Here is a 14361-nt window from a genome sequence, read left to right on the forward strand (position 1 = left end):
CCGGCGCGGCGGGGGTAGCGGAGTGCCCAGATGGCGGCCGGCTGCCCTGGGATATTATTCCTCGATCAACTCGGGGACTCCTCGTCGTTTGGGGATGGGATGCTCGTGGGCTGGGCCGGCCGGGCCGGCGGTTCTCTTCGGGCAGCGTGGGCCTGAACCAAGAACCAATGTGACCCACTCAACAAAACCTGGGCCTGAGTGACGCGGAGGCGCTGCCCCCGGTCTCCTCCTCTCCCACCGCCTGCGCCGTTGCGGCGATCTCCATCTCCGACGAGCAGCGGCGCCGGCGTCCTGCTGCTGCTTCCGTCGCATACTCTCTCGCCTCTGACTCCTTGCGCCCAAGTTAGTACCGCTGTTTTACCCCCTCGGACTTCACCCCCGTCTCCTCGCTAGTTGGCCCGCGGCCTGCGCCGGTCTCCATCCCTCCCGCGAGCAGCGGTGCCGTCGTCCTGCTGCTTCCGCCTCCGGTGAGCACACTTGCCGATGGGCATCCTCTTCCTTTCCCACCCCTCTCTATCCACAACTTTTCTCTTTGCCTTAAGGCTTAAGCCCTTAGCCTTGTCTTCTACATCTGGAAGCTAAGTTTTCGCTCTCTTAACCGTAGTACTAATAGCAGATTTTGCCCCCAGAAATTTGGGGTTCATCTGAACTCGACGTTAGGTCCCCCCCTGGCTGTTGATTCGTCTAGGCGGGGAGAGGGGGGAACGGGTGAAAATGGTGAGCATGGAGGTCACCGATGAGATGTTCAAGTGCATGGAGGTCGGGCTGGCCTTCCGGGACTATGTAAGATTCTGCTGTCACACAGTTCTTCTTTACTCATCAGAGTGTGGTACAGCTTACATGGTATGGTTCTTAGGTGATATACTGATGGATTGAAAGGAGTTGCTTTTCGATTATATTTTAGATTGCCTGGAAATATATATCAACTTTAATTTAGTGGATGAATTTTAATACAAAGGGCCGAATGCCTAGTTACTTAATTCATAATCGTTGTCACTTCAGTGTACTGTATTTGTGGTGGTAGATAACATGTTCGTGAACAACATATGCTATTATGTGCAGTGATTTTGAAGTAAATATGATGTTGCCATATTTAGAGATGGCATGTTGGTATTTGTTAATTATATACTAGCCAATTACCTTGGTGCAATGGAAAATGGAAGTCACCTACAGGGAGGATTAGAATAGTTTTCCATACATCCTGCCTTACAAAAGACAGTAAAACCTCTATCTTGTTCCATCTTAGGAGGAAAGAAAACATCATAAAAAATGGCCTCCCAAAATAACTGCTGAATGGTGTTTCCTTAACTTCTGGATTATAGAAAAAAATAGTGACTCCCTGAGGTGGTTTTGTACATGTGACTATTTGATACAGATTAATTAGGTGTACCATTTTATTCTCATGTCTTAATTTGCATCCTGGAATGCCTTCATTAGCTGTACTCGATTTGTCTCTATCTTCTTTCTGAGATATTACTTAAATTATACAAAAGTGCTGCATGTTTCTTGTGTGACTCTTTTACTGGAACTTGTGCAATTTCTGTGAGATTTAGAGCCTAAATTGCTATGTACTTGATCCAAATGATTTCGTTGATAATTAACCCAGTTAATTTGCTTTTCCCTGTAGTACACTTCCAACATACAGTAAATTGGATAGGGTAATATTCAAATCATTGCTTTGATGGCTGCATATAGTGCATCCTTGTAATGATGTTAAAATAATGTTAGCAAGTGTGTTTAGAAGCTCATTAATTTTGAGTTTATTCTGTGAGCCTATGTTGATGTTTCCCTAACTATATATTGCCCAATTTTCCCCTTACAATTCGCTTGCTTTTGATTTTGTATTTTTTTTTGGATGTTGTTCTTTTATTAACTCTTGAGCTAGCAGATTGATGATGAAATAATTTCTCCAAGCACTTGTTACGCTGATGCCAATATGATGGAGGGCTATGTTACCATAGCCTTCATAGTTTTCAATCTGAACCATCTGCTGCTCAAACCTTTCCCAAGCTTTTTTTGCATTGTCATTGTTTCACAATACATAACATTTTTGTATTGATTTTTTGATGTGCTCTAACATTTAACAGAATGTAAAGTGTCAAGTTCCTTTTTAAAATTAGTTTTATATTCAAATTTCTTTTTGTGAGTTTGCTCATATTCATCTGTAGAATATTTGGAAACTAAATAGAAGGGGCTTACAGGTGCTTTGGATAGGAGTGCCTAGTGAGTTAATTACTAATTGTCATCAGTTCAATGTACTGGTGGGGGTAGAGAACATGCTCTTGAACAATATATGCTATCACATGCAGTGATTTTGAACTAAATATGAAAATATCATATTTAGAGATGGGATGTTGATTTTTGTGGATTATACTAGCCAATTAGCCGTGCAATGCAACAGTAACTTAAGAAAGATGGAAGTCACTCACAGTGAGGATTTGTTCAAATAATTTTCCATGTATTCCGCCTTTGACACAAAAGCAGTACAACTCTCTAGCTGGTTCCGTCTTGAGAGGAAAATAACTTCATAAAAAATAGCCTCACAAAATATGCCAAAATGGTGTTCACTTATTTAACCCCTGAATTATAGAAAATAACAAACTTAATAACCCCCTGAGGTGGTTTTGTACACATGTATTTGATACAGATGCATTGCTCCTGATCTACTAGCTGTGGGACAAATAACATGCTAACTAAATCGTAGCTTTCTTTAGGGATAAAAGAAAATATTACAGAATATTTCCTAAAATCAACAAATTTATCTTTTTTCTGCTATAGGTAGTGCTCACCTTGATTATTTATGTGGCAATCCAATTATATTACTGTGGTTTGAAGAGGTGTGATGGAAAATTCATTGACACAAGCCCACAACCACCACTTTATTCTTTTAAATGGAAGTATAGATTTGGTGAACCATTGACACATCAGCAGCCATGGTGGTAAAAGTCATGTGCAAACATATCAGGTTTATTTAGACGGTTTCAGATAGTTCATGGGGTTTCCCAGACAGTTTCTCAGTGAGAGGGCTAAGTAGACCAACCCTGACAAAGTGACATATAAGTGGTAGTTTAGACTGGAAACATATTTTGAATGTGACCAGCCCTGTAAGCACTAGTTAACTTAAGATATTTATATTCCATATCAAGATATTAGTAATTCATAAAGTGCGAGTGGAACTAACAGAGAATGTGAACAGAGAAATTCATTTAGTAAAACTGTAGAATATGCTACCATTGTTTAATTCAGGCCTTTCAACAATTATGTACATTCACACTTGCAAGTTTCTTAGCTGTTCCTGTTCAACAATTCCTCATGGATATGCTGGTCCGGACATCAGGTAGCACTCAGTTTTGCTAGGGTCCAATCTGACGCTCATCTTCTTGCTTGTCTGTCCACCATCCTCAACCTAAGAATCACCAATACTGCCGTACCCATATGGATGCTCCGATTCACTGATACTTCTGAGGGAGTTCATCATTGCTCGTTTAAGAACCTAATTAAGTATCAAACTAAAAGGAAAACCCACCAATTTATTCCTCATGTCATAATTTCATATTTTAGTACTGTTCTCATTTTTTTTTGTCAAGATATTGTCAATATTTTATCATCTTATAGTCTGTATATTTTTCTTATTGTGAAATACGTGTATAATTTCTGTATTGGCATATCCATATTTTGGAAAAATTCTATATCACCGTATTGCCGTACCAGTATTGTGTATTGGTGATTTTAACTCAACTCTGTTGTCCCTTTTCCTCACTGCCTTGCCGGTTTCCAATGACTTGCACTGCTTTGGTGTCGGCATATCCAGCTTTGCAGTTAGCACCTTAGGCATCAGCGTTGCTGGAGGTCATCGAAAATGGAATATGATTGAACTAATCATTACTATCTGTTAAAATTTGGGTTTGATCTATGTGAACATAAGAGACAGGGACAGGTTTGGTCTGTTGCAAAAAAAAAAGTAGTAGAATTCGCTGGCCTTGACAGTTGAACGTGAAATTTTTAGAGCAGTAGTAGCTAACACGGAAGGGAGAGTGTAGAATATGTTAACACTCACCAGAAGTAGTTGAATAATCTGTAATCTGCGGGACACCTAATTCATGTGGATGTTAACAAACTTCAGAGGCTACATAACAGCTAAAGCAACAGAAGACAAGAAGGCACTGGCTGTGGAACACTCTTCCCATCAATCTCCCACAGTAGGGCATCAAAGTATCCTATTTGAAACATGTTATATTTCAAATAAAAGGAAAGTTTCTTAATGTGTACTTGGACAAATCATGCATATTAAGCACATATTCTTTGATGAATCATTTGTACATATGTCACTTTATATTATAATTTTGCCTAGTTTCTACTGACTTACATAGTTAAAATGTTCTCTCATTATTTCATTCTTCTTATGGGACTTAATTGTATTTCAGAATGGAAGAATCAGCTCAATGGATTTCCACAGCAAGGCTACAAATTACCTTGTGACAGCAAGTGACGATGAATCAATTCGCCTATATGACATTCAAAATGCTGTGTGAGTATAAACAATTATGTAACCCCCATTATTGCAGGGTGTATTTTGATCCCAAAACTCAGACTTTGTTGGTTAGAGTTTTTGACCAATGATTAATCAAAATACAAGTATGTAGTATATAACAAATATACCAATACATACATATTGCAAAGTTCTTTTGCAGAATGTTTTTATGGTTACTTAGAATGTATTTTGTGAGAAACTAACGGTCAAATAAGCCTTATAAAGATCAAAGGAGGTAGTGATTACCCCTTTTGCATTTAGTTGTCGGTCTTGACTTCTTTTGTACAACGATTCCAAGCTTTCTGTTTGACTGTACTACTGCAGTATTCCATACATTTAATTCCAAAGGCAAGGACACAGTGCCTATCTAGCTATTGTATTTTGCTGCCAGTACTATATCTGTTTTCAAAGTGTTTATTTGATTTATATCTCAATTTTGTAAACTAGTGATTTTAGTTTGCGGCGGTGGCCCCTTTTGCTTTTATCTCAGATATTCATTTATATATATTTGAATTACATACCGACTTTCAGGTGTTTGAAGACGATCAATAGCAAAAAGTATGGGGTTGAACTTGTGTGCTTCACTGAAAACCCAACTTATGTCTTGCATTCTTCAAAAAATGGATGGGATGGTAAGTCCTGTTTAGTCATAGACTCAGAGTGATGTACATAAGACATATATCTAATACTGAAAATAACTGTGCAGATTCTCTCCGTCTACTCTCACTGGTCAATAACTGTTTTTTGAGATATTTCAAAGGCCATCTAGACAGGTTTGCCAAACTTGCAATAAAACATGTTGGTTAGCCAATACCAACAGAGGATGCTTATGCTATCTGTCTTAATCAGGGTTGTTTCTATCTCATTGTGCTCTGAGAACGGGAACATTCTCTCTGGATCACTTGATCGAACAGTTCTCCTATGGGATTCAAGGGTTGAAAAGGCACAGGTACAGTCCTAAATAAGTTTTTTTAGGGTAATTTCCGTTTCTGTTTGACTGCTTTTCATGTCAACTTGTCAAGACTTACAGATTTTGTTTTTCTTATTTCTAATTCTCGGTTAAACAGACTACTTATTGTCCATCAGATGGTGAAATATCATTCTGAAATCTGAACCCCAGATGTATGATTGTTGCAACTAAATTCTTACAATCCCCTTTAATTGTCTACATTCTCTTTTTTTCTCTGGAAAACAAGATTCGGCTTCCTCACAATCCTAAGCATCAAATCATATATGCATGCATTCATTTTTTTTTCTCTAAGGTTCTCTACCTTTATTGAGCAATGGGCTTGTTAGAGTAGAACTGTTGATGGTATGGCTTGTGATTGTTTACTAGCAAAAGCATCTCTTGGATTTTGCAGGGTTTATTGCGTGTTCAGGGGAGGCCTGCAGTTTCTTATGATGATCAGGGTTTGGTTTTTGCAATTGCATATGGTGGCTACATAAGGATGTTTGATGCTCGAAAATTTGAGAAGGTAATGGGAGTGAATACATTGTTTGATCTTAATTACCCAGCCCATTTAACTTCCTACATCCACAGGGGCCTTTTGATATTTTCTCTGTTGGTAATGATGATTCAGAAGCCAATGTCATAAAGTTCAGCAGTGATGGAAGGAGGCTTCTTTTAACCACCAAAGCTGGGCGTGTTCATGTGCTAGATTCGTTTCATGGCAATAATGTAAGCATGCAGACTATCTTTGGTACTCCATTCATTTCATATATCAGATGCTTTGGTTTTACCTAGATTTATTTATGGATCAATGAACATGTTTTATATGTGTATAATTTTATTAACATCCATATGAATCTAGGGAGGATCATACAATCTTATAATGTAAAACATAGACAATTTTTTTTTTGTCGTGCGGACTAAAAGTGGGTTGACTTTGATCTTATGATATTTCTTTTATTATTCAGATTGCGACATACAATGTAAAGCCAGTGGTAAGCAATTCAACGCTGGAAGCATCATTCAGCCCTGATGGAAACCATATAATATCTGGTGACTAACCTTTTCTCTAATGTAGATTGTTATTATTGGCACATCCTCTTTCATTACCCATGTACTGTTTTTTTTTTATGCAGGCTCTGGTGATGGTAGTGTATATGCTTGGAATGTTAGGAGTGGAAAGGTGTGTTACATATAGTTTTGTAGTTGTTTTTGAATTAGATCTGATATGATAATGATCGGGCATGCAGGTTGCGCGCTGGGGAAGCACAGATAGTGAGCCGCCGCTAATTAAGTGGGCTCCAGGATCTTTGATGTACTTGACTGCATCTTCGGAACTGTCCTGCTGGGTCCCTGATCTATCTAAGCTGGGATCCTTTGGTGTTACCAAGTAATTGCAATGTTACGAGTTGTTTGTAAATATATATCTGCTCCCAGGCTTTTGTTCTAGTCAAATCTAAGCCGCTGTGGGTCAAACCCAGCCCAGCTCACCTGCATATAGACGTTGTGTTGGGCCAATCACGGCGCAAGGAGGAGGGGACGGGCTTTACCCCGCTAGGCCTGAGCCAAACCGGGAAACTCGTTTAATCTCTGAAGGGACGCTCCCTCATTTGTTCAAAATACCTCCCAAATAATTATTAAAAAAAATTAAAAATTGGATAACGCAAAACGCTCTGCAAGAAATCGGTTCTAAATTCAACACCTGAGACAAATTCAGAGTGTGGGTAATGTCGGTATTATTCATATTCGAACTTGTCTTTTTTCTTAACCTAAATGTAGAGTCGAATTTGGGTGGGGGTGGAATTTTACTCAATATTATCACATTCTTTCGGGTTTCTTTTTCAACGGTCTGCCTTGAATTTAAGAGAAAAAGGTGCATAAAGGGACATTTTCTCGATGGATTCGAATCCATGACCGGACGAACCTAGCTAGTGCGTCTATGGACCGAGAAAACCTCAAGGGTGTCATTTCTTCCTCTGTTTCAAGATTATTTAGCAATTACTCTCTCCAACATAAAATGACTTAATTTTTAGCCTACCTCACGTATACCTATTGAAAGCTAAAAAGACTAAGATATCCTTATTTTTTTTTTCAAACCCCAATACATATGTCCCTTATTTTTTTCAAATCTCAATGCTTTATCCGCTACTTCACCAAATTTCAATACAACAATTGCTTAAAAATAAATTCTTTGTGAGACAAACAAGAAATGCTACAAATGATTTCTTTTTTGGATGGATGTAGTGCTAAAGTTGGATCAAAAGATTCTCTCGTAGTCACTTTAATGGTCAAATTTGAATTAATTACATTACCTTTTCAACCCCTGATTATGCCATGATTGAAATGATGGTAATCAGAGAATGCATGCGCAAGTGCTTATATTATATTATGGTACAGATTTTGAATCCTACAAATATTTAGGACCTCAATTCCAAAATATAGATATTTATAGGTTATTTAGTATAAATTAAGGTTAAGAAAAAAACTATGATGCCTCTCAATAAATAGAATGCATGGGACGAGAAGGTAGATGGGGATAAAATTGAAAGAATTTTGAATGAGGAGCGATTGATGGTACATATAATACCTATGAGTAATGTCATGATTGTTTATGTTGTGCAACAAGATTTAAATCCTACAAAAACATTTACATTTTAAAATGGGAAATTACTCCATTCTTTTTTATTTGATATTATTGAATTTTTCAAGTTTCATCTTTGACCAGCCGTTTTATGCAAAAAAAATTATCCAAATATGTAAAATTACGGGCGGCTAAAAGTATCTCTAGTACGGTAATAAATTAAATCACAATAAAATATTTTTTATTTTTTAAAAATAAGATAAATAGTTAAAAATATTTTGTTACCCCCTGCTAGGTTGCTGCAGAAATATTCCATGCTAGAAAGCTGGAGTAGAAATCAGTCGCTCAAGTCAACTCAACTTGCCAGAGTTTGGCCGTTGCTCCTCAGCGTTCGCCGGTCGGAACCGACGGCCCCTACGCAAACGCAAGCGCCGATGCTCACAGAACACGTGTTGGTGAGCTTTGTAGGTGTCCAAAGCCCAAACAACCCGGTACTTTTTCACCTCCACACTGGCTTGTCACGACAGGCTATCGATGCTGCCACCAAAAAGACGGGCACGTCGTACTGCACGCCCAGGCAGCCACAGCAAATGAAGCGTTGGGTGATAGTAGCGACTACTCTGGTGAATGAATCGCACAACAACGTTTTGTTCGCAGTAAAAATCCTCAGATCGCCTGCTGGTAAAATGTTCTTTTTTCTGTGTTGCTGCGTGTACTGATAAGAGCAGTACAATAGCAGCCTATAAACATATTTTAAGAAAATAAGAGAGAAGAGAGAAACAAGAGATCTATTAATTTGTAGCCAGCTGTAGCCCGGACTCCAATACATAATGTGTGTATGATATATGAGACATGGTGTTATATGTTTTATAGATAGTTATTGTATAAATTGACTATTAGATTAACTATAGATGAATTGAGCAAGTGGTTGGCTGTAACGTTGAACTCGCTCTAACGGAAGCAAGTACCAGGTTGGCTATGGGGACGACGAGATCCAAACATTTCGTGACGTGCAGATCTCTGGTTTGCAGGAGAGGATGCAGGTCGATTGATCGGCAGATCGGGCCCCTACTACTGCACGATTGGATTAAGGATAGACGGCACAATTGGATTAGTGTTGTGATAACACTTTGAGCAGCCTCGGAAATTGTGCAAACAAAAGAAAATACTGCGGTTGCAGCCTTTTTCTCGTGTAGCAGCCATGATTAACCTCTTTGTTTAAGCAGGAGGTGTGCAGTGCAGTGGACAACATACGGCTCCCAGACCCAGAAGAGGCAGGCATGCACGCCAATGCTTTCAAAAACTTTCTCCTACGCAAACCTCTTTTATACTAGCAACTAAGATAGTCCTGACTTTCTTATTCTATACTTCATCCGCTTTGTATTGTTAGATTTTTCTATTGGTTTAAATTTATCTGCTGATCAATATATGATGTTTTTCTATTTAATACATACAAATTTATTAACAGCTATAAATTTGTATTTAAAAAGTCTTACATTATGAAACAAACAAAGACACTACTTTAATATGCTCTTTTAACTCATATATGTACACACTCTGACCTCACCTCACCTCACGGCTCACGCTCTCTCTCGTGATTTGTTTGATTTCCGTGAGTTTCACTCGATTGCTCTACATGTCCTTTTGTTATGTATGCCTTTTTTCTCATTAGCCCGGCAAAACAAAGGCATCGCCAGGTTGAGAAACGACGTGCACATTTGGGCATCTCTCTCTTTCCACTAAAGTTCGAATCCGGCATGAGATGTATGTATTTGCAGCAACTTTGTCAGTTTCTTTCGGAAAGCAGCGAGCCGTCCCGATCCGTCCATAATGCCGTGTGAAAGAGCCCGGATTAGGTGGTGTTGGATGAGCTAATGGCAAAAAAAAAGGGCGCCCCCGATCGAACCGCTCCAAGAATCGTTCGTGCTCTCACCTAATCTCCAAGGAAAAAAAGAGGAAATAAAATCACAGGGATCTGGAGAGAGGAAATGGAATACGAACAACCGAGACGTGCATCCGCTGCACCGCACATGCAGCCATAGCTAGCACGAGAGAAGCCAGGCCAACTTCAGTCCTAGCTTTGTTTTTAGTTTTCCTTTTTTTTTTACTTGTGCTTACTTCAAATACAAAGACAATGATATGGTTTTTTAATATATCTTTGACTATCATCTTTTATTAAAATATATATAAAAAATAAATGTTTACTTTTATTAAAGTACTTTTTATGACTCATTTATACATGTTATTGTAATGTTTTAAACTAAATATTTTAAAAATTATTATAATCAAAGTTTTTAAAATTTGACTGTACTCTTGTCCAAAGTGACAAGAAATATCAAACTGGAGTGAGTAAGATTTTAACAAGAATACAAGTGTACAACACAAAATTGTAAATACAAGAAAAAACTAGATGTTTGAATATATCACGAAGAAAATAGGAATCGAAGCAAAGGTAGACTAAAAAAAATTCCAAGAGATTTAAGCTCTTCCTAATTTTTATCTAAAAATCTAATTATGTTATTTCACTTTTTAAAGGAATTTCATTGGATTCGTTAACTCCAATCTTAGTTCTAAACGTCTATAAAAAAATATAAAATCTGAATCTTATAGAGCTCTTACACAAATCGCGCGATTAGAGGGGCCTTTGGAGTTCCAGGAGAGAAAGGGATGGACGCCGTGTCATGGTGTGTTACGTCGCCGTCAGGAAGGGATTTCACTGCACCGACCGGCCGGTCGCCGTCGCGACGGCCGTCACGCAAATTCCGGCGACGCGGTGAACCCACGCGTTCGCTAGCTGCTGCGTGCTCTCCGGTGGCTGGCAGTGGCAGGCAGCAACACCACGTACGCAAGTACGAATGTACGATTCGAAGCTACTACGAGGGTGGTAGCCTCCTTGCGCATACCATGCGTATTGTAAAGAAAAATAATTTATAAATAATTGTTATACGTCTATTCTCAATGATATAAATGAAGATAGAAAAATAAAAACGATAAAAATCTTTAGAACTAATTTTAAGTTTTAAATTTAAATTTTGATTTATAAACGTAAACATGACGCAAAAGAGGAGTCCTCGAGAGGACACGAACCCGAACCTGACGAACGCGGTTAGTTCGCATCGACGTATAGCACATTAGTGCGACGAGAAGTAACACGCGAAAGGTGAGTATTTGTTCCAAGATTCTAGCAACAGAAAAGAAATGAAGAAGACACCTGAAGCTATGTACTCTACTTGGCAATGGAATATCCTGTGACCTGCAGCTGCAGGTGTCATTGCGATAATAATTCCGAAGGAACAGGGGAGACAGATCACTCTGTACAAACTAAAGTTAATTTTTTTATTGCCTTGAGGGCAATCATAATCAGAGCAAGGAATTCTAGTGAGCGAGCTTAGAAATTAGAATGGTGTTACCTTGATCACAAAGTACTCAGAGAAAGACACGATCTTTTACGCGAAAGATTACTTCTTTTTTTCCTTGGTGATTGTTAGCTCCTCGAGCCAGTCCAGGATCCTGCTGCGACGAACGCTGCGACCTTTCTTGACTCCGACCTTGGTCTTGGCCGTCCTCTTCGCCGCCTCCGGCAAGGTGACGGGCTCTACCACGACGTCGGGCGAGCACTTGCATCCGAAGCTGTCGCCGAAGAGGCCCACCATCGCGGGCTTCCTGTCGGCGGCGGCGGCGGCGGCGCTCGGCGGCTCGAACCTTGCACTCCTGCTGGTGCCGACTCTCGCCGCAGCGGCGGCGTTCTTGGACTCGGCGGGCCGCGGCGGGTACACGTCCGGGGCGCCGACGACGCCGAGGCGGAAGATGCCCCACGCGGTGGCGGGCGGTGGAGCCGACCCGGTGCTGCGGCGCGGCCTCGTGCGCAGCTGCGGCGACGGGCTCGGGTGCGCGTAGAATAGGCTGCTCGACAGAGACCGCCTTGGCGGCGGCGGCGGCGGCGGCGGAAGGACGGCAGAGTGGTCGGAGGAGGCGCTCTTGGCCGACTGGCTCCGGCTGACGCACCCGCTGCTGCTCCCGCTGGAGCTCGCGCTGCGGCTGTCCGACCGCGAGCCGAACCCGACGGTGGACGCGACCGACTCCGACCGCGGCAGAAGACCAAGCCCCGCCACGTCGCCAGCCGCCGCCGCCGACGGCCGGAGGGGGAGCAGCTTGCCCTGGGAGAACACCTCGTCGGCCACGCACATGTCGGCGGCGCCAGCCGCCACAAGCCCACCGGAAGACACGACGCAGAACTCGAAATCGTCGCCACCGGCGTCGGCGCGGGGCTGGGGCTCTGGCACTGAGGTGGCCATGGCTTGATCCTTCTTCCCTTGGTCCATGGAGATCATCCAAGGGTGAAGGAAAGAATCAAACAACCAAAGAAACCAAGAAAATTTGGTCAAAGTTCTTTTCCTTGTGTTCTGGTCTCGTTTTTTTTGGCTTGTTCGGTTTTAAGTCCGGAGAGAAATGGAGAGGGGATTTTGTGGTGGCTGTGCCGTGGGCCCGAATGATGAGGTGGTCTACGCCGGTCAATTATGTTGTTGGGGCCTAAGAAAATGTCAGTACAGTAGTACACTTGGGAGCCATCATCGGTCAATGCTAGAAACATGGAAGGGTATGGAATCCTCTGCATTGGAAGCTAGTAATGCCTTGGCTCAGTAGAGGAAGTTGCTAACTACTAGCTCTAGGGCTACCAACAACGGAGATATTATAATGTATCTAAGTATTTTAAAAAACAACTTCTCCAATGATCTAGCTCTTAACAAATAGCTTATAATATAAATGACTCCACCATTCATTCTTACTTGACATTAAAATATGTGTACCAGACTATCTCTTAATTAAGAGATAGCTTTTATCTCTCTTCTATTAAAAAATTGTATAGTACATCTTATAGCTAGCTTATAGATACCCATTAGAGGAGGCCTAAGGGATTTTTTTAGTCATTTGTCACATCGAATGTCTTGAAGTTAATTAGGAGTATTAAATATGGACCGATAACAAAACTAATTACATAAATAAATGTTATTTCATTAGACAAATTTTTTTCCTGAGTTCATTAAGCCAATTATTATTTACGAATTTCTTTTACGAATTAAGGTTTGGGATAAACTCCGGGCGTGACACTGTAGCATCACATTCGCTAATCATGGACTAATTAGGCTCAATAGATTCATCTCGTGAAATAGTCTAAAATATGAGGTGAATTTTATTAATAGTCTATATTTAATACTTTTAATTAGTGTTCAAACATTCGATGTGACAGAGACTAAAAAAAGTTATGGGATCCAAACATGGTCTAAATCAACTATAGTCAATTCATACAATAGTTACATATAAAGCCTTAATACATGGTCCCACATGTCATACGCATTGCGTCTTGCAGCCCGTGCTATAGCTGGCTACAAATTAGTAGTCCACTACTCTTCTCTCTTCTCTATTACCTCTTTAAAATATATATATATAGTTGACTTATAGTCTGCTATTATACGTGCTCTTAGGGCTCCAATCTACATCATGTGAGTAGAGTACTAGAGTTTGCATGGAATTCATTATGGTAAAGATTTTTTTAAAAAAAATACAAAATTCCGATGATACAGTTTAATCTCTCATGACAAAATGCAGATAGCTTTTTCGAATTTGTTTAGCTTTACTGATATTTTGTCTCAAATACTTCCTCCGGCCAAACAAAACATATAGCAACTTTCAGCATTCAAATTTTTATCATGAAATATAAAAACGTTCACGCCTAGTGTCTTGTCTCGGAGCTCACAATCATCTCACCAAAATTCAACAAATCAAAATGTATTTTTATGCTTATCTATATCAATACTCTCCTTGTTTCACATTGTAAGAAGTTTTAAATATGTTTATGTTTATCTATTGTTCATTGTTTATATATGTCGAGAGTTATTAGCATACATATAAATCTAAACAATATAAAAAATGTCTTATATTGTAAAACAAAGCAATTAGTGGGTTTGAATAAACAAGGAAGTACACTTTTTAAGTTTATATTAGAATATTGTTTCTCACAAAAATAAGAGAAACATCACAAGTTTTTGCAGACAATCTGCCATTTTTATAGCGATGGTATTCTACCTCAGTGCAGCAAAATGCAGCTAATTAGCTGACTGAACTATTCGCCCACATTTTGTGTAGCGATGGTATTGTACATCACTATAACAAAATGCAGCTAAGTACCTGACCCGCACTATTTTGCCAGCCTGATTACATCCACCAACATTAAAAATCCAGATTCGTCCACTGGTCATATTAAAAGGCTCCTGCAATCCATCAACAGGGAAGTCCTCTCCT

At 39.9% G+C, this 14361-nt stretch overlaps 2 protein-coding genes and 1 non-coding gene across 3 annotated transcripts; 2 read left to right on the plus strand and 1 right to left on the minus strand.

The window, feature by feature from the left end:
- Positions 1–224: 224 nt before the first annotated feature.
- On the plus strand, positions 225–7255 carry LOC102721750 (protein ANTHESIS POMOTING FACTOR 1). The gene is made up of 11 exons (XM_006657841.3): positions 225–467; positions 630–783; positions 4425–4528; positions 5063–5163; positions 5238–5304; positions 5381–5480; positions 5893–6006; positions 6072–6209; positions 6449–6533; positions 6617–6663; positions 6731–7255. Exons 2-11 carry the CDS (start codon positions 715–717, stop codon positions 6872–6874), a joined length of 969 nt encoding a protein of 322 aa, XP_006657904.1. The 5' UTR covers positions 225–467; positions 630–714; the 3' UTR covers positions 6875–7255.
- LOC121055074 lies at positions 1884–1989 on the plus strand. The gene has a single exon (XR_005812292.1). It is a non-coding gene; the product is annotated as a small nucleolar RNA Z194 (small nucleolar RNA).
- Positions 7256–11291: 4036 nt separating the features above from the next.
- Positions 11292–12632, minus strand: LOC102714574 (homeobox protein Hox-A4). The gene has a single exon (XM_040526385.1). The coding sequence runs from the start codon at positions 12390–12392 to the stop codon at positions 11520–11522; it is 873 nt and encodes a 290-aa protein (XP_040382319.1). The 5' UTR covers positions 12393–12632; the 3' UTR covers positions 11292–11519.
- Between the last annotated feature and the right edge of the window lie 1729 nt (positions 12633–14361).

The sequence above is a fragment of the Oryza brachyantha genome, chromosome 7 (assembly GCF_000231095.2).
Source record: "Oryza brachyantha chromosome 7, ObraRS2, whole genome shotgun sequence".
NCBI classification, from domain to species: domain Eukaryota; kingdom Viridiplantae; phylum Streptophyta; class Magnoliopsida; order Poales; family Poaceae; genus Oryza; species Oryza brachyantha.

Bases quoted from the DNA above. Each gene is read 5' to 3' on its own strand.
- LOC102714574 (XM_040526385.1), bottom strand. From the start codon at position 12,392: ATGATCTCCATGGACCAAGGGAAGAAGGATCAAGCCATGGCCACCTCA.
- LOC102721750 (XM_006657841.3), top strand. From the start codon at position 715: ATGGTGAGCATGGAGGTCACCGATGAGATGTTCAAGTGCATGGAGGTC. The intron at 4,529-5,062 runs GTGAGTATAAAC...ACCGACTTTCAG, and splicing joins TATGACATTCAAAATGCTGT to GTGTTTGAAGACGATCAATA. The intron at 6,210-6,448 runs GTAAGCATGCAG...TTTATTATTCAG, and splicing joins ATTCGTTTCATGGCAATAAT to ATTGCGACATACAATGTAAA.